General features: G+C 37.2%; 1 protein-coding gene and 1 pseudogene across 2 annotated transcripts in view; both read right to left on the bottom strand.

Annotated features, from left to right (window-relative positions):
* The window catches only part of LOC143247292 (cytochrome P450 3A29-like), a 28,274-nt pseudogene extending 25,197 nt beyond the window's left edge, over positions 1–3,077 (bottom strand). Inside the window, exon 1 of the transcript XR_013026464.1 lies at positions 2,880–3,077. The product of XR_013026464.1 is annotated as a cytochrome P450 3A29-like (transcript). The remainder of the gene's footprint in view (positions 1–2,879) is intronic.
* A 4,178-nt stretch (positions 3,078–7,255) lies between these two features.
* LOC143246103 (uncharacterized) overlaps positions 7,256–24,580 on the bottom strand; it is a 29,854-nt gene continuing 12,529 nt past the window's right edge. Inside the window, exons 2-5 of the mRNA XM_076492320.1 lie at positions 14,299–14,428; positions 13,373–13,521; positions 9,537–9,654; positions 7,256–7,588 (exon numbers count right to left, since the gene is read on the bottom strand). Of these exons, the coding sequence (XP_076348435.1) occupies positions 7,366–7,588; positions 9,537–9,654; positions 13,373–13,521; positions 14,299–14,428 (620 nt within the window). The 3' untranslated portion in view covers positions 7,256–7,365. The remainder of the gene's footprint in view (positions 7,589–9,536; positions 9,655–13,372; positions 13,522–14,298; positions 14,429–24,580) is intronic.

Genomic DNA, 24,580 nt, shown 5'->3' with positions numbered 1-24,580 from the left:
TGAAATCATTTTGCTCACCAACACAAAAACTCGTAATAAATTACCTCATAAGCACTTTGTTAAAGGCGTTGCTTGTATAATCACATGCCTACCACGGGATCCTTTGTATCTTCCAGTCGTTGCTGTTTATCTTAAATTCCAGTGGAACCGGTAAGCACTATTATTCTTGAAACAAATCTTTGATAAAAAAAACCTGTTTGTGTACCTGATAATATTTTTGTGCAACTAAAACACGTACACGATATCACTGCCATTTATCTAGATTGTTCTCCAGTTTAGATTCTGTCAAGGCTGCTATTTTTATACGACAAAAAGAAATAAAATAAACAATACATTGATTATACATCAGAATGTTAAGTTTAAGTTTAAGTTCGACGCACCTGGGCCTGGCATGGCCTAGCGCGTTAAGGCGTGCGCTTCGTAATCTGAGGGTCTCGGGTTTGCGCCCGAGTCGCGCCAAACATGCTCGCCCTTCCAGCCGTGGGGGCGTTATAATGTTACGGTCAATTCCACTACTCGTTGGTAAAAATATAGCCCAAGATTTGGCGGTGGGTGGTGATGACTAGCTGCCTTCCCTCTAGTCTTACACTGCTAAATTAGGGACGGCTAGCACAGATAGCCCTCGAGTAGCTTTGTGCGAAATTCCAAAACAAACAAACAAAAATCGACGCACCTGATGGAATTCCACCGTCAACAACTATTTGCAATTTCAGGCTTAATGATTATTTTAATAGGTCATTAACAGAATGTTTGCTGAATTCTACGCAAAGCTACACGAGGGCTAATTGCGCTACCCGATTATAATTTGGAAGTGAAAGGCTCGAGTGAAGGCTGATAGTAAAAAACACCAATCGCCAACTCTTGAGTTACTCTTTTACCAATGAATAATAAGAATGACTGTCACATCATCACATTGCCTGGAGGGTGAGCATGTTCGGTAACAGGTTTCCACGACCCACAGATTGCAAGCCGATTTTCCTAACCGCTAATTGATGTCATGCTTCAGTAAATAACATATAATACTTCATTAAACATCATTTAAAATATTGTGGTGTTAAACTCTGAACCGATGGATCCAGTTGCCCTGGAAGTCATGAGACCGAATAGCCCAGAACAGGCAGCCAATCAGCAACACCACCACCACATGAACTTTTAACAAAGTAATGGTACTGATTGTAATTCTTATAATGCACCAATGACTTGAAAGAGCGGATCATGTTTAAATAATCGTAGCGCGAATCTTCAAGCTTTCAATCCACAGCTCAACACGTTAATCACTCGATCACCTTCGGCCCAACCACAAAAGAACAAAGAGAGACGAGGAATGATTTTTTTTTTAATTTCCAAAAAGAAACATGTTTTCTTTAGGCACAGCGAAAAAATCAACCACTCTTCCTATGTTGTATAACGTTTTATAAGGCGTGCGGTTTTAAACTCAATATAAAGAAACAAAAAGTGAGATGGAAGAGCAAAATCCAGACCGAAATACATCAAATGTGGGAAAATAACTAAATAAATCAGGCCAAGATTAAACGCTTGAAGTAAAAAGAGATGTTTAATAAGTACACCAGGTATCTGAGAGTGGGTTTGCACCCTCTAAGTGGAAAAACACGAACGCTCTTATTAAAGCAATACAAAAGGCTACAGAGAATTAGAAGATAAATATAAAGAACCACCTGGCATAGTCGTCCTATCTCTGTTGTATAAACAGCTTTTCAGCTATTCAGAGCGCCCCAAAGTCGAAAACAAGCGAAAAACCAAAACCAAGATTGTTTTTTTTATTCATCGGCGTTTTTCTTCAATAGGCCTAACACCCAACTAGTTCTAACAGTAACTATAATTTTATCATAGTTTAATTGAGCGAACCAGTATTCACGATTCTTGACTACATATGTTATTGAGTGTAAAATTTATAAAGCCTTGGAATATGTACCATAACCTGGTAATCTACGTACGCCATCTCACAAAAAGTAAACAAACAAGTGTAAGGGAAAAAATTATTGTTAAATAAAACAACGCTATATAGGACTGGCTTATGAATTTGTAAAAAAGGGACCAAACAAGATAAGGATGGAAGTGGACATATCACTTGATCAGCTAATGAACAGACGAAGCTGTCTTGACTTTACATGGAGAATAAAATCCTTATATTACTGGCACCATCAGGCAAAACAAATATAACCAAAATTTTCAATCATAAAATGTTACATTATTGTATAATAGTAATAAAAGAGTGTTCTAAAGTTAACTGAAGGAAAGGTATAATGATGAAACCTAAGATTCTATTCAGACAACAAACTTTAAATTCAGAAGTGAGGAAGCCAGTAGTGTAGTGATTTTACTTTCCATGTAAAGTCGAGGCACTTTACTCTGCTATGTAATAACTAGCTGTTCAAGTTATACGTCCACTTCTATCCTTGACGGGCCCGGCATGGCCTAGTGCGTAAGGCGTGCAACTCGTAATCCGAGGGTCGCGGGTTCGCGCCCGCGTCGCGCTAAACATGCTCGCCCTCCCAGCCGTGGGGGCGTTATAATGTTACGGTCAATCCCACTATTCGTTGGTAAAAGAGTAGCCCAAGAGTTGGCGGTTGGTGGTGATGACTAGCTGCCTTCCCTCTAGTCTTACACTGCTAAATTAGGGACGGCTAGCACAGATAGCCCTCGAGTAGCTTTGTGCGAAATTCCAAAACAAACAAACTATCCCTGACATGTTTGGTTCATACTTTAAAGTTCAGTAGCTAGCCCTAAATACTTTTATATTTAGCAATACTTTTCCCCTCTAATACTTGTAAAAAAAAAAAAACAGCAAAAAACGACGTAGAAATTAGACAAGGATTTAACGTTTCGAGAGAAAGGGAAATAAATTATTCCATACTTACAGCAGCCATAGGAAAATAACCATGGAGACAAGGCCAACAGTCGTAGCTCCTAACATCTTGTTTCTGTGCAGTTGTCACGCTACCCTCTGGTGTATTCCGGTGTATTTGTGGTAGACTATTTCACTCAGTACTGACGCGAATAGAACAAACAAAGTTATTTGTCACAGTTCTACAATGATTTATCTTTAGTCATTCTCATGTATCACTCACACATGTAGCTTCGTGACTGATTAGCACGTGAATAAAACGAACAACAATATAAGCTTTAAACAATGACTCCATGTATAGTGATAATTGAGCAAAGTGCATAACAAATAACGTGACCGCAGAACAGTGTTGTAATCAGGATTCGAAAGATGGAGCAAGAAATAAAATAATAAATAAGTGTAGGTCGTTTCATTACAGTAATCCTAGATACTTTAAGATGTGTTAGAGCTTTCGTTAGACTACAAAATGACTCAAATGTCAGGTGTCTTTTCTTTTTTTTCGGGGGGGTTGAGTGAAATAGTTACCTCCAGCCCATTCCCTCGGGTACTCCAGTGACGTAAATTAACAAAATAAAGAAAAGTTATCAAGTTCAGATTGTACGGTCCTTCTTTTTTGGGCACCGGCATAGCCAGATGGTTAAGACACTCGACTCCCCGTCACACCAAACATGCTTGCCCTTTCAGCCGTGGGGGCGTTATAATGTTACGGTCAATTCCACTACTCGTTGGTAAAAATATAGCCCAAGATTTGGCGGTGGGTGGTGATTGCCTTTCCTCTAGTCTTACACTGCTAAATTAGGGACGGCTATCGCAGTTAGTTCTTTTGTAGCTTTGCGCGAAATTTAAAACCAGATCTTTAGAAATTGAATAAAAACATAGTTTTAAAAGATTCTTTGTTATAAAAAAGGTTACGATATAGAACATAAAAAATATAGAAATAAAAGCTAATTTTCACTGAATGTGCGATTCGATTCCTGCAACATACATAGTCTAGATTGCCAGTTATGAACTTGTGCGCTAACATAAACCAACTGAAGGGCTCTAATTGTCCCCATGGTGCGTGCAAAGCTACACAAGGGCTGTCTGCACTAGCCGTCCCTAATTTAGCAGTGTGAGACTAGAGGGAAGGTAGCTATTCGTCACCATCCACCGCCAACTCTTGGGCTACTCCTTTACCAACGAATAATGCGATTGACCATAACATTATAACGCCCCCACGGCTGAAAAGGCAAATATGTTTGGTGTGACAGGGATCCGAGTTATCATGCTAAAATCTTCGGTTCGATGCCCAGCCTTGGGCAAAATAGATGCCCCAATGTCGCTTTGCCCTACAAACAAACCTTGTTAAATACTTTTGATTGTCTGTGATAAAAATATAACATTAGATATTGAAACTTATCACAAATCACCAAAGGAAACTGCTATAATTTGTATTAGGGATTATAAAAACGTAATAACTAAATATTAAAAACTGTTACATCGTGATCGAGGCACTTACTCAATGAGGTTTCTCGACTAAGAGCTTTAATTTTATTTTCAAGCACAAAGTTTCTTAATAAGCTATTCATGTTGTTGTCATTGCCGGTATCGAACATCGTTTTGTAGTGTTAAATATCTGTAATGATGCTACAATTCAGCTGTATTACAAACTCCATTTCTTTGGAAATTTTGTCCATGCAGATCATTTTAGTGGTAAAACCTACAAATGATATGGAGAGAAATCATCTAATTAATTCTCTCTTACTTGTCACCCAAAGTATGTTGCAGATGAAGATTTTATCGATTAGATCTTGTTTTGTTTGTAATATTAAGCACAAAGTTACACAATGGACTATCTGTGCTCTGTCCACCAAGGGTATCGAAATCCGGTTTCTAGTGGTATGAGTCTGCAGATGTTGGCCAAATAGGACAAAGATTCAATGTCAACAATGCACTCACACCCAGTTCACTGGAAAAAATCTCTTTTCGCAACATAAAAAACATAGGTTGTTGTTTGTTATTAAACACAAAGGGCTATATGTTCTGCCTACCGCTGGAACATTAAAATACTGAATAACCATTGTTTAGAAGCAGAGGAAGTGGACAGAGCAATAATCCATGGTAAAAATAAAGTATTCAGTTACAACAATATTTCCTAAAGGTGTAAATTACCTTTTTTGTACCTTAATCATAAAATATAGGTACGATATTATAGAAGCGACATAGAAAATGTACAGTATATTGTATATTCTTCAGTTCTGAAACGTTTGAATTGTTTAAACACTTAAGAAAATTAATCCTGTCTAATAATAATTGAACGTTTCAGTAATAAAGCTTTTCGTAAGTTTTTCTGAGCACTAGAAAAAGATTTAGATTTCTTTGAATGTTTATTCCAAAATTAATTTGCTCAATTATTTAGTTTAACTATGTGTCACATTTCTTGATGTTCCTCAATCTATCTATGCTCATCAATACACCTGAGAATATCAAAGTTTCTGTTTTATGTTCGCTAGGAGACGTATTGATGTGCTGGTGTCAGTTGTTCATGGTAACATGTTGGGTTTACTTTCTGCTATGTGACGTATTGATGTGCTGATGCCAGTAGCTCATGGTAACATGATTGGTCTACTTTTTGGTAGGAGACGTATTGATGTGTTGGTATCAGAAATTCATGGTAACATGTTTGGTGTACTATTTGCTAGATGACTTACTGATGTGCTGGTATGAGAAATTCATGGTAACATGTTTGGTGTACTATTTGCTAGGTGACTTACTGATGTGCTGGTATGAGAAATTCATGGTAACATGTTTGGTGTACTATTTGCTAGGTGACTTACTGATGTGCTGGTATGAGAAATTCATGGTAACATGTTTGGTGTACTATTTGCTAGGTGACTTACTGATGTGCTGGTATGAGAAATTCATGGTAACCTGCTTTGTTCTACTATTTGCTGGGTGTCGTATTGATGTTTTGGTGTCAGAAGTGCATGGTAACATGCATGGTTTACTTTCTGCTAGAAGACGTATACACATGCTGGTTTTAAGTGAGAACTGCAGTTCCAGTTATTTTTAGCTCTCATCACTCCAATATATACACCACGTCAAGATGGACAAAGTCCGAGTTTTGCCATTAGCTGGAGAACAAGATAGCCTCAAGTTGTCTTTCGCCACGAGTTCAAAGGTGAGCTCTCACACTAGGATATTTTATGAACATCGTTCAAGATTGTTGAGTGAACGACAACCAGCGTATGGTGAGGTGTGTTGAACTACGGATACACTGCTGGAAACATACGAGCTTGTTTGGCACGTGTCATATATATTTTAAATATCTCTTGAAAGTGGCGCTGCTAAATGAAATGTATTGGAATACGTCCAAGTGTAGTTACTATCACGAATACAGGTGCTTAAGTACCTGTGAACACTTAATAAAGATTAAAACGTAGGTCGAGAGTGCTCTAGTGATCAGTGAGCTTGGGCTATTTGTATTAAAGGATTTCAGATATATGTCCTGTTTCCGGACAAACACGCTCCGCACAATGTGGTCGTTGGTGCAATATGGGATTGACGTTCAAATCCTGCTATTCGATCACATAAAAATATCACTAGAGTTAGCGGTGGGTACTGTTAATAAGCTTTCCTTCTACCAGTCTAAGGTTGTAAAGCACGACAGGTGACATTTGTATCAAAATGGTTATCATAGTCCAAGATGCAGGTCGTCTTATGTTTGTTTGTGTGTTTTTTGAATTTCGAGCAAGGCTACACGAGAATTCTTTGTGCTAGCTGTCCATAATTTAGCAGTGTAAATACTAGAGAGAAGGCATCTTATCACCACCATCCACCGCCAACTCTTGGGTTACTTTTCACGAACGAGTAGTGGTAGGGCCCGGCATGGCCAGGTGGGTTAAGGCGTTCGACTCGTAATCTGAGGGTCGCGGGTTCGAATCCTCGTCGCACCAAACATGCTCGCCCTTTCAGCCGTGGGAGCGTTTAAGTACCTGTGAACACTTAATAAACATTAAAACGTAGACCGAGAGAGCCCTAGTGATCAGTGAGCCTGGGATAGTCTTAAACTGCTAAATTACGGACGGCTAACGTAGGTAGCCCTCGAGTAGCTTTGCGCGAAATTAAAAACAAACCAAACAAACTTTGTATCGGAATATTTAAAGTCAAAAAACGGTAATACTTCATCAGAAGAATACAAGCTTTGTAGAAAATGTTAAATACCATAAGTAGTTGTGCTATCTGTTTGTATAAGCACATTTTGTTTACAGCACAGAAATAGGGGGTTCGGCCAAACCCCTTTTCTCCCTTCATACCCGCGTATAAACTGTAGAATGTTTCAATTATTTTAGGGAAAACGTAATTTAAAGAACTATAAAACACAAGCGAAAAACAAAACAACAACAGATATTTAAAGTTAAGATTTGGGAAACTTTATTATTCACACTGTTAAAAATGAACACAATTTAAAGAAATACAATAAAATGTAGTGAATATTTAACGTATAACACACCACAAGATTAAAATATTAAGAAACAAAATATCAGAACATAAGCAGCAAAATTTGAACCAAAGAAAAGGGATATCCTAGTTCCCGAACATTCTTTGTTTACTAATGACGTGCAGGAAACTTCTAGAGATGACGTCACTACCCGAACCATTTGTCGAGCAACGTGGGCAGCTTTCTGACTACAGGCTTTATCCGCGGCCTCTAAGATACAGTCCACCGTACGGTTAAGTGCGCTAGAGGAAGTTTAGAAACAAAATAATTTCAAAACACTGTTTAAGACTTATTTCTTTTTTAATGCAAATGATAAATAATATTTAAAGTGAAAACTCATGTACTATATTTTAAGTGAAGATTTTCTAAATAGTTGGCAATCGATAAATTAGTAGAATGATTACAGAGAGTTTATGTGCCTTAGCAGTAATAATATGATAAAACACTTCCACCAGTTTAATTTCTTTAATAATGCTACTTTTGTTTGTTCTAATAATCTAAACTGTCAGTAGCAAATTATATGACGCAGTTAATTTCACCTTTAGCCAATTATTTCTACTTTTATATTTCAAGCACAGAGCTGCATCGTGAATTATCTTCGTTGTGCCAATCGCAGGAATCGAACTCGTAATTCTACAGACATAAGCTTTCTAGTGAGCCACTAGAATGAGACTACCTCAAATTATTCTTTTTAAATAAAAAACTCAACGACGGCCTGGCATAGCCAAGTATGTTAAGGCGTTCGACTCATAATCTGACGGTCGCAGGTTCGAATCTCGGTCGCACCAAACATACGTTATAAAGTTACGGTCAATTCGACTCTTCCTTGGTAAAAGAGTTGGCGGTGGATGGTGATGACTAGCTGCCTTCCCTCTAGTCTTAAAATGGTAAATTAGGGACGCCTAGCACAGATAACCCTCAAGTATTTTTGCGCGAAAATTCAAAACAAACACTCGATGATTGCTGTTTATCAAACCAACATCAGTTTAAGTATTTAATTAGAAAAATGTTATTAGGTTTTAAAGAATAAAACTAAATATAAATATTTTATAAAGGAAGTCAGTAGACCCTTGGTATTGGTGTGAAGGTAAAAATAATCCAAGAAACGTTTTGAATTAAAGACATAATGTAAGAATTCATTAGAAAACTGTAGAAGTAAATCCTCAGTTGAAGGATTTGTGGCGACATCTAGTGGCTTTAAGAGACATCGCTTTTTACTAATACCAAAAGTTAATATTTATTGTTGTTTTGAATTAAGCACAAAGCTACGCAATGGGCTACCTGTGTTCTGCCCACCACGGGTATTGAAACCCGGTTTTTAGCGTTTTAAGTCTGCAGACATACCACTGTGCCACTAGAGGGTTGAAAGTTATATAAAATATTTAGTGCATAACGATAGACTTGTAAGGACATGATTTTAAATATTCTGACTAGACGCTACGAAAACTTTGGCGATGATGATTGGATGGTACATGAAAGTTATGAATAAATTATTTATGACGTAAGCAACATAATTTCTACCTTATAAAGCTAATACAGTGTTACTTTCCTATTAATTTGTTTACCTCCCCTTTAGCAGGTCAGGGTCAAGTCTGAAGGTTTAATAAAACACTAAAAACCGTGTTTAAATATCTTTAATGAGCACAACAAAGTTAGCTCATTGTGTATCTCTGCGCTTAACATGAACAAGAACAAAAAAACTTATTGCTTTCATTCATCACGACAATCACCTTTTTAATATACTAAGGTTAGGGTTAACAACTTTATTGGATGGTTCTTTAGTTGGACGACGTTTCTGTGCGTTTGTGGGCTTTTCCAATCAACCAGATCGATTATCCATACGCATCTAAAAAGAAAAAAAATAGCAAGTCGTTTCTAAACCAACGAAATTCGCTGAATACATTGCAATATTCCTTTTGCATTCTCTGCCTGAACGACACTTCTTTTGTTACATTAGTTCAGGCTTAGCGATTACACATTTCAAACTACAAAGCCGAGGAAAGGCGACAAGTGAGTAGCATGTGCCGTCTACACAGTTATTCGTAACGAATTAACATGACTAACTGTCACTTTTAACATTACAAGTGAGCAATTTGTGTGTGTTCAACGGCGTATCGTAAGCTCGAACCTTGTGCCTACGTGACGCAGCCCGGAACGCTAAATACTGGGTCACGTCTGGCCTTTACTCACCAACACAGGTTCTTCACAATTTTCTTATGGCTGTACCGAGGCTGCTGTTGCAGAGGTTTGATACAGTCTATGATGTCTGTGTTTAACTCTCGGTAACAAGTATTGTAGACTTTGTTCTCTGTCAAAAAACAGAACAGAAAACGTTTCAGCTAATAAGATTTGGGTAAATTAAAACTTCGGTTACTCAACAATGAGATAATTACGAAATAAAATTTATTAATATCTCAAGATGTAGTTAGCAAAACGCTTTAGCAAAATAAAACACTTTTCGTTTACGTTGAAACACATAGTTCTACACGTGTTATTCATACTTAAATCAGGCACTCTAGACAAATGGTATTACTTCGTACCGCAAACACTACAGAGAAACGGTATTTCATCATTCTTGATGACGAGAAACCCACTTGAAATAAGAATGTTCACCTGAAGACGAGGAATGTCGAAACGTTGTTCTTTGCTTACTAATAAAAGTATACCCATACCAGCCGTTCTGAGATACATTGGTTTTACATCATATCATTAATAGTGTAGAGAAATGGTGTTACTTCATTTTGTTAAATGCCCCCCAGTGGTTCAGCGACATGTCTACGAACTTACAACGCTAAAATCTGGGTTTCGATACTCGTAGTGGGCAGAGCACGGATAACCCATTGCGTAGCTTTGTGCTTAATTCAAAACAACAACAACATTTTGTTAATAATACAGACAAATTGTATTATTTTGTATTATTAACATTTAGACAAACGGGTTTACTTCATATTAATTACACTTAGATAAATGACTTTACTTAATAATATTATTAATAGACAAACTGGATTACTTTATGACAAACGTTTTCGAATTATTGGTTGAAGTAGAGGCACCATTTATAAAAGGCTTACCCTCCCTAAATAGATGTTTCTCACACGTAATATTCCCATAATAGGGCCGTAGCCAAGGCAGGTGGGTCCAACGACCACCTTAATAATATAAAGAAAACACTTATTTATTAACTACAATAAACGCTTGACTTTTATATAAATCTGTTAAATTGTGTGTGTAAGAAAAAAGGTCAACATTTTCAGGAAAGAGACATCCTAATCTTCAATATTCGAACTGATTCTTTTCAACTTCATACTTGCTCCTATATACCCATACACATGCACGCGGGAAAAAATAGCCTACTCAAACAGGGGACCCACATGCCATCTACTATTGTTGAGGTTTGTGAAGAAAAGCATGGTTTGATGTCCTACAAAGTCAGCGTGGGTGACTCTTTAAGGACTGAAGAACACGTGTCTAGCTATTACTTCCATTTGTGCTCTGCAGAACTAAAATCCCTCCCCCTCTATCTGTTGCAGACAGGAAAGTTTACAGACATCTAATTTGGTCCACGTTTACCTTACTATTTCAGCTGACTGCCAAATAAATTTAAATTGATATGGCAAACTTTATCAAACCTCTTACCAAGGGCCTATTTCTTTTTATATATAAGTTAATCTCTGTATAACGTGCCACATTGAGATATTGTTTCTAATTATGTGTCTGTGATGTGTGTGTTTGTGTTGTTACATTGACTGCATTTTGCGCAAAGAATGTTGAACGTATTGTTGAAGTGTTTAGGTGTTAGAAAGATACATTCCAGGGGCTCTAAAGGTCTTTATGGTCAACATAATGTGTTGTTAAAGCAGATGTCTGGTTTTAAAATAATGACATCAAGAGTTTGAAAGGGCCCTGACAATTGTTTTGTTTCTAATTAATCACAAAGCTACCCAATGGGTTATCTGCGACGTAATGGCATTAATGGTTGGAAGGGCCCTGAAAATTTGTTTATTTGTTTCTAATTAATCACAAAGCTATCCATTGTGCTGTCTGCGCTGTAATTACATCAACAGTTTGAAAGTGCCTTGAAAAATTTTTGTTTCTAATTTATCACAAAACTACCCAATAGGCCATATGTGGCGTGCCCACCACGAATATCGAAATACTGGTTTTTAGAATTATCAATCGCAGACATATTGTTGTGCCACTGGGGAGAAGACCCAAACAGAACCCAGATTTTAACTTTAATAAATGTTTTTGGAACCCTTTGAGTCATTAGCATCTGGTGGAGTTTTCGAAACATTAATGGAGGCAAAGCCGATCTGACACTTGTAGTTACAGGATAGTATCACATATTTAGCGGTTATATTTCATATTAAAACAGTGATTATTAGAGTCCTTCTTTATATATTTCAACATCTGGATATTTCTAGCAGAACTGTGTTCGTATACCTTGTAAAACATGTAATCAAGGAAACTTTGATTCATCACTTAAATGAGCTAAATACCCAATACTCGTATAACAAAAAGTTGTAGTTCTGATATAGTCACCCCTAATTTTGAGTTGCCGGAAAGAAGGCAATCAGTCAGTATTTCGCGCCGTCCTAGGTAGCTACTTCTAGTTGACCAGCAGAATTGACTATCATTCTTGTAACACGCTCACAGCTGAAAAATGTGAAGCGTATTCGGTAGCACCACTGGAACCTCATCACGGTGTTAATGTACGTGTTGTCATATACGGTCACGCTCTGTCCGACAACCGTGCATCTTGACAATGGTCCTGTAACGTAGTTTTCATTTCAGAACTCTCAGTTGCAAAGATGTCATGTCAAAAGCACTCCATTCCTCTTTTTAGCTTTCCATAATTCATCTAATGTACGACGACCGACGGCTTCCCAATACATTTTTTCTACAGACACTACTTCTTACATTTCGACGCACTACTTGCACAACTAAGAATATTAATTTCCAGCCGCAGCTTATAAATGGGCAAAATTTCTTTCATTCAGAAGTTCTATTGATCAGTGGCCCTGACAACAAAGTGGAATTGGCGGGAACATCGCATTCACCAAGAACATGCACAAGTATATTGGACTTAACTGGTAACCTTAAGTTAACATGTTGCTTCTCACGTGTTAGTAATATTCTTTTAGTACAATCAATGTAACTCTGTCTACAGCAGTTACAAGCAACGTAAAAAAGTTGTAAGGTACTCGAAATGTTGTCTTTGAAGTTAAAGTAACAAGTAAGGCGACAGTTAAGTTTGAAAACACACCTCAACTGTACCTAACCAATAGCATTTTTCAGCTGATTCTTGATCATCAAAAATATTTATCCATATAGGGTAAATTAATAAACGAAGTTTTGGCATGTCTACAATACAAGGTATGTCAACATTTCGCTTATTTATATGACAAAGAAGTATACCAGATTATATGTTATTGATGGAGGTTAATCCATACTCAATTAAGTACGAGTTATATCTCCATTTTACAAATCACAAATCTACGATGGTAACACATCTTTATGCCTGAGTGTATAAATATTTTGCATCTGGAAGAGCTGTTACATATCCTTCCCATACATGATCAACTTTTGATAGTATTGCACTACCTAAGAATGACAAAATGTAGTTCTGATACATTCTGTTCCACTGCGACAGTTTATCGGCTGTATTTGTCGTGTGACATGCTGATTCGCATACTCAAATTGTTTTATTATAGTATACAAACTCCTGTAAAACCCAAGTCCTTACAATCCTTAGCTCACAATGCAAACCACTAGGACTCGCTTGGTCTATCAAGGAAATTGAGGCTAGAGAGAAATTAAACTTCTCTCAGCAATGAGGATCCATAAATTTGGAACTAAAATCCTTAACTAAAGCTTAGATGTGATATCAATCTTTCAACAACTACATTAGTCCTTTAGGGACATCTTCGGTGTATTAGAGTCTTGTGAATAGTGTCACGAGATTACAGTCATGACATTATCTTCTTAGTCTAGAAAGTAAATGTTTGAGGCTCGTGTAGAAATACCTTCTTGGATCGTCGCTTCATTATGACAAAGATGAAACATGGCGGCTCTGGCTCCCTCAATCTGCTTCTCTATATAGTCCATAAATTTAGCTGAATTTCGACATTGTTCATGAAATCTTTCCATGCATTCCATTCCTTTGTAAAACTTCCTGTAACAAATAAGATAAGTGTTTATAGTTATCTAACCAATAAATCACAGATCAATATAAAATTACAACAACAAACATCAGTACTTAAAGAAACACACAAAAATCTTTAAAGGTCTTGAAATTAAGTAATCACTACACACTCCTTACGGCCCTACAGCAGTATGTCTTTGGACTCAACACTGCTAGAAACCGGGTTTCGATAACCGAGGTGGGCAGAGCACATATAGCCCTTTGTGTTTAACTACAAACAAAACTCTTGACGTCATATAATTACTACTACCTTTATACCGTGGCATTAGGTAATTACTACATACCTTTACACCTTGGCATTTAGTAATTACTACGTACCATTATACCGTGACATTAGGTAATTACTACGTACCATTATACCGTGGCATTAGGTAATTACTACATACCTTTACACCTTGGCATTTAGTAATTACTACGTACCATTATACCGTGGCATTAGGTAATTACTACGTATCTTAATACCTTGGTATCAGGAAATTACTGCGTACCTTTATACCTTGGCAATAGGTAATTACTGCGCACTTCTGTATCTATTATTTTATGTTTTATTTCTTTTTTCAATGAAATTAATCCAATAACTTTCGTATTTTTCTTCCCTATGTTTTAATAAAAAGTATACTGATGTTCAGATCTGACAAAATGTAATGAATTGAATTCCAATGGTGTAGTAATTTCGTTTTTCAATTTATGCGTGGAGTTATTATTAAAACTGCTAAAACGAAAACACATAAGACAATTTTCCGTTACCGACAAGAAAGTTCCAGATCCTTCAGAGATCCTGCTAGTCCACCAACCGGGCTTTCACTGTTAACTGAGAAGCTTTGGTTCATACAAGTAGCAAATTCACTCCCATCACAACCTTCGTGGGTAGTCTGTCCTAGAACAATACATTTTTTGCACTGACTCAGTTGCTAGTATCAGACAAACTTCTGTATATTTGTCAAATATTCACCTAAAGAAGGAGAGAAACGCGTTAATACAGTCATGTGAAAAGTTAGAACACCTTATGAAAGCCTGTGTATTTTTGTAACATTTTTGGATATATAGTTATTTAATCTCAATTTTAACAATACTGAGAGATTATAGAAATATAACTAAACAATTAAAACTGAAGAAAAGACTTTTTAAGATCTTCTGTAAATGTAATTCTTCAAAAATGCATATTCTAACTGAGGAAAAAGTTAGGACACCCTATCCCCTAATAGCTAGTGTTACCCCGTTTAGCTGAAATAACTGCAGTGAGACGCTTCTTGTAGCCATCTACTAGTCTTTGACATCGGTCTGAAGAAAGTTTACCCCACTCCTCAATGCAGAATTCTTTCAGTTGTGAGATGTTTGAGGGGTTTCTTGCATGTAAAGCCCGTTTCAAGTCACCCCACAGCATCTCAGTGAGATTAAGATCTGTGCTTTGACTTGGCCATTTCAGGACTCTCCATTTCTTAGTTTTCAGACAGTCCTTGGTGGGTTTACTGGTATATTTTGGGTCGTTGTCGTTGCAAGGTCCAGTTCCGCTTCAGCTTTAATTTTCTTACAGATAGACTCACATGTTCCTCAAGCACCCTCTGATACACAGTAGAAATCATGGTGGATTCTATGATAGTGAGCTGTCCAGATCCTGCTGCAGCAAAGGAGTCCCAAACCATGACACTTCCACCTCCATGCTTCACAGTTGGTATGAGGTTCTTTTCCTGGAATGCTGTATTTGGTTTACGTCAAACATGTCCTCTGTTCTGCTGTCCAAATAATTCAATTTTGGACTCATCTGTCCAAAGAACATTATTCCAGAAGTCCTGGTCTTTGTCTACATTCTCTCTGGCAAACTTCAGTCTGGTCTTGATGTTTCTCTAAGAGAGCAAAGGTTTCCTCCTTCCACACCTCCCATGCAAGTTAAACTTGTGCAGTCTATTTCTGATTGTAGAGGCATGCACTTTCACATCAACAGTAGCCAGAGCCTGCTGTAGGTCCTGTGATGACATGTTAGGGTGTTTGGAGACCTCTTTTAGCATCTTGTGGTCTGCTCTCGGGGTGAACTTGCTTGGACGACCAGACCTGGGCATATTGGCAGTTGTTTTGAAAGCCCTCCACTTGTTGACTATTTTCCGGACAGTGAATAGGCTGATTTCAAAATCTTTTGGGATCTTTTTAAATCCCTTACCAGACTCATAAGCTGCTACAATTTTCTTTCTGAAGGCCTCAGACAGCTCTTTCGCTCTCACCATGGTGCTCACTCTCACTTCAACAGTCAGGAGTACACCAAACTAAATGTCGGAGGTTTAAATAGGGCAAGTCTCATTCAAAATGCTGAGTAACGTTCTTCTAATCATGTGCACCTGGTGTGATACACCTGTGTGTGAGTTGAGCCATTTTAAGTAGGAATAAATGTGGGGGTGTCCTAACTTTTTCCTCAGTTAGAATATGCATTTTTGTGGAATTACATTTACAGAGGATCTTGAAAAGTCTTCTCATCAGTTTTAATTGTTCAGTTATATTCCTATAATCTCTCAGTATTGTTAAAATTGAGATTACATATCTATATATCCAAAAGTGTTACACAAATACACAGGCTTTCATAGGGTGTCCTAACTTTTTCACATGACTGTATGCTTTGTGGCTTCTTTACTGGGGAGTGACAGAGAGTCAGGCGTGGCCGACTGTTAGAGTTTCTGAACTGTGAATTCAAGGATTCTCATCTTTTACAACTCATTGCCGCGTAAAACATTCTGTAGGAGTGGCAGTCAAATCCTCCTGGGCTTGCATGACCAGGTGGTTTGGGGCGCTCGAACCGTAATATGATGGTCACGGGTTCGAATTTTCCCTTACGCTAAACATACTCCTCACCCTTTCAGCCATGGTTTCAGCACAAAACCACTCGAAGGGTATCTTCGTATAACTGTCTCTGATTACACACTGATGGAATACAGGAAAGGAAGCTAGTCAATCGCGACCACCGCCAACCCTTGGGCGATTCTAACGGAATATGAGGATTTGTTTGTTTTTCAATTTCGCGCAAAGCTACACGAGGGCTATCTGGGCTATACATTCCTAATTTAGAAATGTAAGACTAGAAGGAAGGCAGCTAGTCATCATTACCCACCGCCAGCTCTTGGGCTACTCTTTTACCAACAAATAGTAGGATTGATCGTCACATTACAACGACCCCATGGTTGAAAGAGCGAGTATGTGGGGTATGACGGGAATTCCAACGAGGGACCCTCAGACCAGGCGTCGAGCGCCCTAACCACGTAACCATCCCTGGCGTATTAAAAATAAACCATGTTTTGTTGTTTTTATTTCACGCAAAGCTACACATGGGCTAACTGCGCTAGCCATCCCTAACTTAGCAGTGTAAGACAAGAGGGAAGGCAGCTAGTCATCATCACCCATCGCCAATTCTTGGGGTACTCTTTTATCAACGAATAGTGGGATTGACCATCACATTACAACGCATGTTTGGTGCGACGCGAATTCGAACTCACGAATATGAGTCGAACGCCTACCCACTTGGACATGCCGGGCCAAAGCTAGACCAACAAGTAGATGTTATTGCTTCCACCAACCTTTTTGTAACGCCCCCTCTACCTGAGTAGCACAGCGGTATATCTGCGGATTACAACGCTAAAAACCGGGTTTCGATACCTGTAGTGGGAAGAGTATAGAAAATCCAGTGTGTAGATTTGTGCTTTACTTCAAACAAACAAACAAACTTCTAAGGAAAAATTATTGCGTCTATATAAGTTCGTCAAATATATATATAAAAGAATGCCTAACCATTTCAGAGTTAGTTAGTTATTAAGTGAGAGTTACTTCGGTCTTTGAGCCAGTAAACTGATTAGAGAATTTGCTACCACATTTTCGATCGATTATCAGATGTAGTCAGCCCGGTGTGTCGTAGATACGAGAGTAAATTTCGCAAATAAAGTTTTACTTGTGAATTAGGCCTTCCAAAGAACGTTAATTTGTAGTTAAGCACCTAGGTAAACAATGGGCTATCTGTGTTGTGCCCACCTTCGGTGTTAAAATCCGACTTCTAGCGTTATAAGTCCGCAGACTTACATTGTAAAGTAAAATATGTGGTTAGGGCCGAAAAAATAAATCGTTTTCGTTATCATTGTGTGAATCGAATTTTGAGTTTTTTTTTTTTTTTTTGCCAAATAATGAAAAATGCTGCTACCACCTTGTCGAAGATAAAACCCGTCAGAACAGTAGATATATATATGTGTATCCTCAGTTAAAAAGAGTGTAAAATGATGCTCTTGCCGTTAATAGAGTTTGTGAGATAAAACAAAATATTGTTTACTTAAATAGGAAGTGTCTTGAGATGTTTCATGTGTCGCTGGCTGCTATGAAAGCAGACATCAGATGTTAGGTAAAGAGTGCAGACGACGTGACGTTGTTCAGTAACGTCAGAGCTTGCTGATAAGTTATCTCATAACAGAATCTTTGTAACACGGAGTTTAACATTTTACAGATATAAAATCAGGTAGAAACAGTGGTAGCTTAAGTTACGTATATGTCTTAGACAAAAAACTGACAGAGACTTTTGAAGCTATTTTTTGTAAGAAATGCGAGCTACAGTTATTTATGAAATAAATTTGATTTTAAATATATCTAGTAGCCTTCAAATTTTAAAATTATTGTGTATGTGTGTTTTCTTAGAACATCGGCTATCTGCTGGGTCCACCGATTGAAATTATGACTTTATAATCAAATTTTCTCTTGCCTATTTAGAGATATATTAAATAAATAATGGCAGAAACTGTAATAAATAAGTAAATACATAAAAATAATTACAGAGTGTAAATGCCACTTTGTAGTCCATAATTTTCACTCCGGTGAGTTTACCGACTGAAGGTCCGCGGTTCCATTCTCCGTGGTCAACTGAGCGCAAGTTCTCCATTGTGTAGCTTTGCATTGAAAGGAAATAGACAGCACTTAATGATGAATTTGATCCTATAAGACGTTCACGCTCTGCTGAATGGGTTAAGATTAGTGAGATGTGAACTCAAACAGAACCTGTAATTATTCGTTCGTTGTAAGAGTGAAGCACGTTCGTAAGATATTAATTTATTTTCATTTGTTTTATTACGTACAAAGTAGTTGTGTTATATTTTGCTTTCTTACACAGAGAAGTTACGTTAATGACCCAAATTATTTTTGTTATAATATACATTACATATTTCTGTTTATGTTGGTTATGCTAAGTTTTATTTTCTTTATTATTTCATAATTCTTTCAGTTCACTAGACGTCATCACGTCAAGTTTTTTTGCTTGTTTTTTAACTACCAGTGGTTTGGCTCTAGTTTGTTTCAAATTTCGCTTGAAGCTACTCGATGGCTATCTGCGCCAGCTGTGCCTAATGTAGTAGTGCAACACCAGAAGGAGGGCAGCTTTAGGACTAGCCTTTTACCAACGAATAATGGGTAATAACCGTAACATTATAACACCCCCACAGCTGAAAAGGTGATAAAGTTCGATGACGAGGAGTTTTATTCGTGGCTCTCTGGTTGAGAAGCACCTTAATCACTAAGCCTAATACTAGTGCTAACAACATTTTGTTTTTATCTCAGTGAAAAATCATATGACAGATTATTTTATTTTATCCAACATGGAAAGAACCAGATACTGTATTTTAGTGTTTCAAGTGTGTAAACTTGCCGCTGGAAGACGTAGGGGGCGTTACCGAGAAGGAACAGGGCTTAAAATAAAAACAGAAAGTTTCAACATCAAACACAAGTGAACAATTTGAAATTAATAATATAATCTAGAGATTATTGCCCATAAATTACAAAACTTTCAACAAACTCTAAAATTAAAATTCATACACCAAAACTTTCTGTTCCAAAATTAATTATCATAATTTAAAAAATAGAATAATGGCATGAATAAAAAAAGCTTGGTATGAATTTCGCGCAAAGCATCACGAGGAATGTCTGCGCTAAAAAAGTAAAGAAAGGTTAAGACAGTTATAAAAGGATATACGATCCGATGAATGTCGCTTGCCCTAAAATTTCACTACATATCTTTATTTCTATACATACAATAGTTTTAAATATTGGGTTGAGGAATAATTCGTGAGCGTTTTTTCAAGTTAACAAAATATATTCATAAATGAAACGCTTTCGCAAAATATTTCATGTCATTTGGTAGATAATTTTTTGCTCTAATAGATGGTGTGTTTGATTTTCATATGTCTTTAATTTTTGCTTTCATTTTCAGCTTACTAAATGGAATGTCAAGTGGACAAAATCGAGCATTTTCGACACCATCTGCTTTTCGCATTTAATTCCTTGCAATTTCGTTTAAAACAATGCATACTATATACCTAGGTATTACATGAAATAAAGTATCATAATAAATGTTTTGAGTGTAATGTGTTCATGCATTGAAGTATTGTATAGTCTTGCATGTAATGCTTGAATGAAATTATTTAAAACCCTCACGAATTATTCCTCAACCTAATAGTTCTCTGCACGTAATAATTTGTTACTCTGTAACTGTAATGATTTATTACTTAATCGTAATGCAAATAGGATATTTTTATCCTTTCTTTTTCAATAAAAGCTAACTCCAAGTCGAGTAAAATTTTCGTTAGTAAATGAAACTCCGTAGGTCCCCAGTGGCACAGCAATGTACTGTTAAATCTGTATTGCGAAATTCCTAAAGTTGTAAAGACTTTTCAAGTGTAAAAATTACAATATGTGTGTGTTTTTGTAAACATTAGTGTCATCTATATTGTTGTGCAGTCTGAAGTTTCTAGAAGCTCTCCTCACGCCTATAAATGTAACCAACGCGACACGCCAACATCCAGTATACATTATTGGTTTGCTACAGTTGATATACTATAAACGTCGAAAGCTATGACTGTGATTAACGCTTAACAATCGGGAACTACAGATATTTGACCAAGAACACTTATAAATTTCGAACATTACAAACCATTTAACTTCAACGGATTCATATCGGACATCAGTATTTTTTATAAACACATTATGTAATTTCAGTGGCGAAAAACTCGACGTGTGATAAGCAAAGACCGGAAAATTCAAGATTAACCAGCTCCTGTTAAATGAATTGTGCCTACTTCACCTCTAAATTAACTCACCTGTCGCGAATCCTCGATAAGACATCAAAGAAGTTCCAGACCAGAAAGTTTGTAAAACTCTTGTACATAACTCATTATTTGTAATAACCGTTATTGTAAGTTGTTTTATTGTTTGTATATTGTAATATACTAGTATTATAAAAGAAATTCTGTGTACGAATCCTTTAGGCAAGTAACATAAATTGGACACTTATCGACATTTATTTAACTTCTAAGTCTAAATTATAGTTTTACTCAGTTTCAGGCTATTTGAAATAGTAATGCGTGATACTGTACAACACTTTGACTGGCCATTGGTGGTGCACAACCCAAGATGGAATGGTCAAGATTTTGTTAAGGTATAAGCAGGCGATGTTCTGAGCTATGCTTTTTGCTGCCAATGTTCATACGTCGACTTTTTCGGTAGCTCTGGTTACTGGGTGTAATTTGAGTTATATGCCAAAGGTTATCCCCTATGTACTTGCGCAATTCTTTTGGCTGGGCAGCAGAACCCATTAAGTTTGTCTTCTTCAGTATATCTGTGCTTGAGTGTGCTGAGCATGGCTGTTGAAAATTCCTCTGTCAATGCATTATTTGCTCATTGCGCTAACTATATCTTCATTTGATATCAGCTTCGATGGAGCCTCTTCTGAACACTAGAATATCACCACCAAAAGTTAGTATCTGGTTAGGCTGTTCGGGAGGGTTACGTCCACGGTGAGCGTATTTAATTGTCTTAATAACAGGAGAATTTTCAGGTAACACGTGTACGAATTGTCCCATTTATAGCAGTGAGTTGACTGTGATAATAACATAAACCAGTGCCAGTTGATACGTGTATGAATTGCACCATTATATCCATGAGTTGATTGTGATAATAACATAAACCAGCGCCAGTTGATACGTGTATGAATTGCACCATTATATCCATGAGTTGATTGTGATAATAACATGAACCAGTGTCAGGTAACACGCATACGACTTGCCCCAGTATAGCCATGAGTTAACTGTTCTAATTACAGAAACCAGTGCTATGTGACACGTGCGTGAATTTTACCATTAGAGCCATGAGTTGTTTGTGATAATAACAGGAGTCATTATTAGATGACACTTGTATGGGTTACCTTATTACCGCCATGTGTTAATGTTCTAGAATATATATCAGTGGTTCATGGCAGTGGTTTATTAGATAAGAAAAGGGATAACTCAGTCAATTAATAGGACAAATAACATAAAAAAAGTTCAATACGTCATTTAAAAATCTGGAAATACAGATAATTGATTAAGATTTGTTTTAAAAAGAAATAAAAATTATTGTCGATTGACCTAAACGTTGACCTTACATTTCTTTTTTTCTTGAAACGATTTCTAACCATTTCTTTGTAAGTTAAATCTTAACTGCAGACATTTGTTCAATAATAACCCTTCTACTCTTGGTCTACTCTTTTACCAATGAATAGTGGATTTGACTGAAATGTTATAACGCCCTCACGGCTGAAAGGGCGAGCATATTTGGTGTGACGGGGATCGGAACCCGTGACCCTCGGATTTTCAGTTGAGTGTCTTATCCACCTGGCCATGTCGGGCTGTTATGTTTATTTCCACGGTATACGATGTTAAGACAATGCTATAGTTTTTGCTAATACTGCATAATCCCTGTGGTCTTGTTGATAAAGTTTTACTTCACAGCACTGAAGGTGTTCTGGTTCGCTACTTGTGAGGAAGAAAGCAACAAAACAGTCCAGGATAAAAGATGCAACTTCCGTGAGTCGTGGGTTCGAATCCTTGTCACAGCAAACATGCTTGCCCTTTCACCGTGGAGGCGTTATAATGTTACGGTCAGTCGTTGGTAAAAGAGTACCCCAAGTGTTGGCGGTGGGTGGTGATGACTAGTTATTTTCCCTCTAGTCTTACACTGCTAAATTAGTTTAGTGCGTTTCTAGCTCGGATCTTGTTTGTTTGTTTTGAATTTCGCACAAAGCTATACGAATGCTATCTGTGCTAGACACCTTTAATTTAGTAGTTAGAGTCTAAAGGGAAAGCACATAATAAACATCATTCATCACCAACGCTTGGGTTATTCTTTATATCGAAGAACAGTGGGATTGACACCCTCGGCTGAAAGGGCGGGCATGCTCGGAGACGGAGAATCAAACTCGCAACCTTCAGACTGGGAGTCAGGCGCCTTGACCAACAAGCATTGCCAGGCCATGGACAATTTCAACTCATTGGTAGAACTTTGTTTGTGTTTGAACTTCGTGCAAACCTACACGAGGGCTATCTGCGCTAGCCGTCCCTAATTTAGCAGTGTAAGACTAAAGGGAAGGCAGGTATTCATCATCACTCACTGTCAACTCTTAGGCACGTTCCTTTACCAACGAATAGTGGGATTGGCCGTCACATTATAACGCCCCCACTGCTGAAAGGGCAAGCATGTTTGGTGTAGCGGAGATTCGAACCCGCGACCCTCGGATTACGAGTCGAGGGCCTTAACCACCTGACCATGTCAGGCTTGGTGGAATTTGAATATTACTCTTATAGCCTATCTACGGCTTCGAATTACAGAGAGCGTAATTTTTTAACGATAGGACCTGAACCATAAGCCATTGGATTCATAGTCCAGATACACAAACCGCTAAATTTTACTCCAAATAAAACGAGAATACTTGATAAATGATTTCAGTTGTAACTAATTCTGTTGGCACGTTCAAGCCCGAGATCTTATAGCACAATTGTTCAAGAAAACTTACAACCCTTAATGAAGTGATATATCATAAAACGTAAATCTCTAACACTAACTCTTGTGAAAACAAACTGACCATGATTATTACCAAGCGTTCTGTTTTTGAGTTTGATTTGGTCATTAAATGATTTAAACCACATTTTTCGTCAACCGTGAACAACTTCGTGCAAGCTTGGTATGATCAGGTGGTTAGGGTGTGCTCAACTTGCAATATGTGAGTCAAAAGTTCGAGTCCTCAGCACATAAAAATGCTCATCTTTTCAGCCACGAGGGCACTGTAATGTGACGATTGTCCCTCTATTCCCTATAGTCTATCATTTCTAAATTAAGGATGACCAGTGCATGCAATTCTCATGTACCTTTGTACGAAACTCCAAACAACTACGTGACGTGATATTGTGTTCTGAGAGACACGTTCAATTATTTGTAGTATTTTTACGTTTATGGACTGAATGGCTAAAATGTAAAAGATACTGCTCTCCAGAACTGTAATAATTAACCCTGAGTTTCTTGTAGTTTCTAGAGTTCCGTTACTACTAAAGCATGTTAGTAGCCTAAAGCACACAGCTACAATGTTTTCGATTAGTCTTTCTCACTTTGATAACCAATAACAAGTAAAAGAACTTCGCTAAAAACAGTATATATATAATTTTTATCCTTTAAAGTATTATTAATCTGACTAACAGATTGTTAATAGGAAATCAACGTATCTTTTGATGTTCTATTTCTTTCTATTTCTTAAAACAGTTTTTAAATGTCGAATCTGGTAGAAGGCAGTAGCGATTGTAACGAAACCTTACGTGACATGAGCTAAATGATCCTACTTTAGAACTCCTAACAAGAAGAAGGGAAATTAAATATTACATTTATGTCGTTTCTACGAATAAACATTATGAAAGCGTTCAATGACATATTGCGGTTCGGGTCTCGGTCGGACCTTATGATCTGTTAGATCATGCATGGCTAACAGTTTTGAAGTATTCAAGATGAATGGAATTAATTTATACCCGCTTCTGCGCAGCACCGTTTAAATTAAATGTATAATCTTACATTTTAACAGTGGTTAAACTTGTGTACCAAACGCTGATACAAGTGACATTATGACATACTGAAAAGAAAAAGACAAAATGTCATATTTCTTTAAAAGACCCAACCCAAAAGACGTTTAGCTTTGATTTTAATGTCTCCGCAATTGCAACGAAAG

The sequence above is a fragment of the Tachypleus tridentatus genome, chromosome 3 (genome assembly GCF_004210375.1).
Source record: "Tachypleus tridentatus isolate NWPU-2018 chromosome 3, ASM421037v1, whole genome shotgun sequence".
In the NCBI taxonomy this organism is placed as follows: Eukaryota; Metazoa; Arthropoda; class Merostomata; order Xiphosura; family Limulidae; genus Tachypleus; species Tachypleus tridentatus.
Note: the sequence above shows the minus strand (reverse complement) of the source record. Positions and strands in the feature narration are given on the sequence as shown.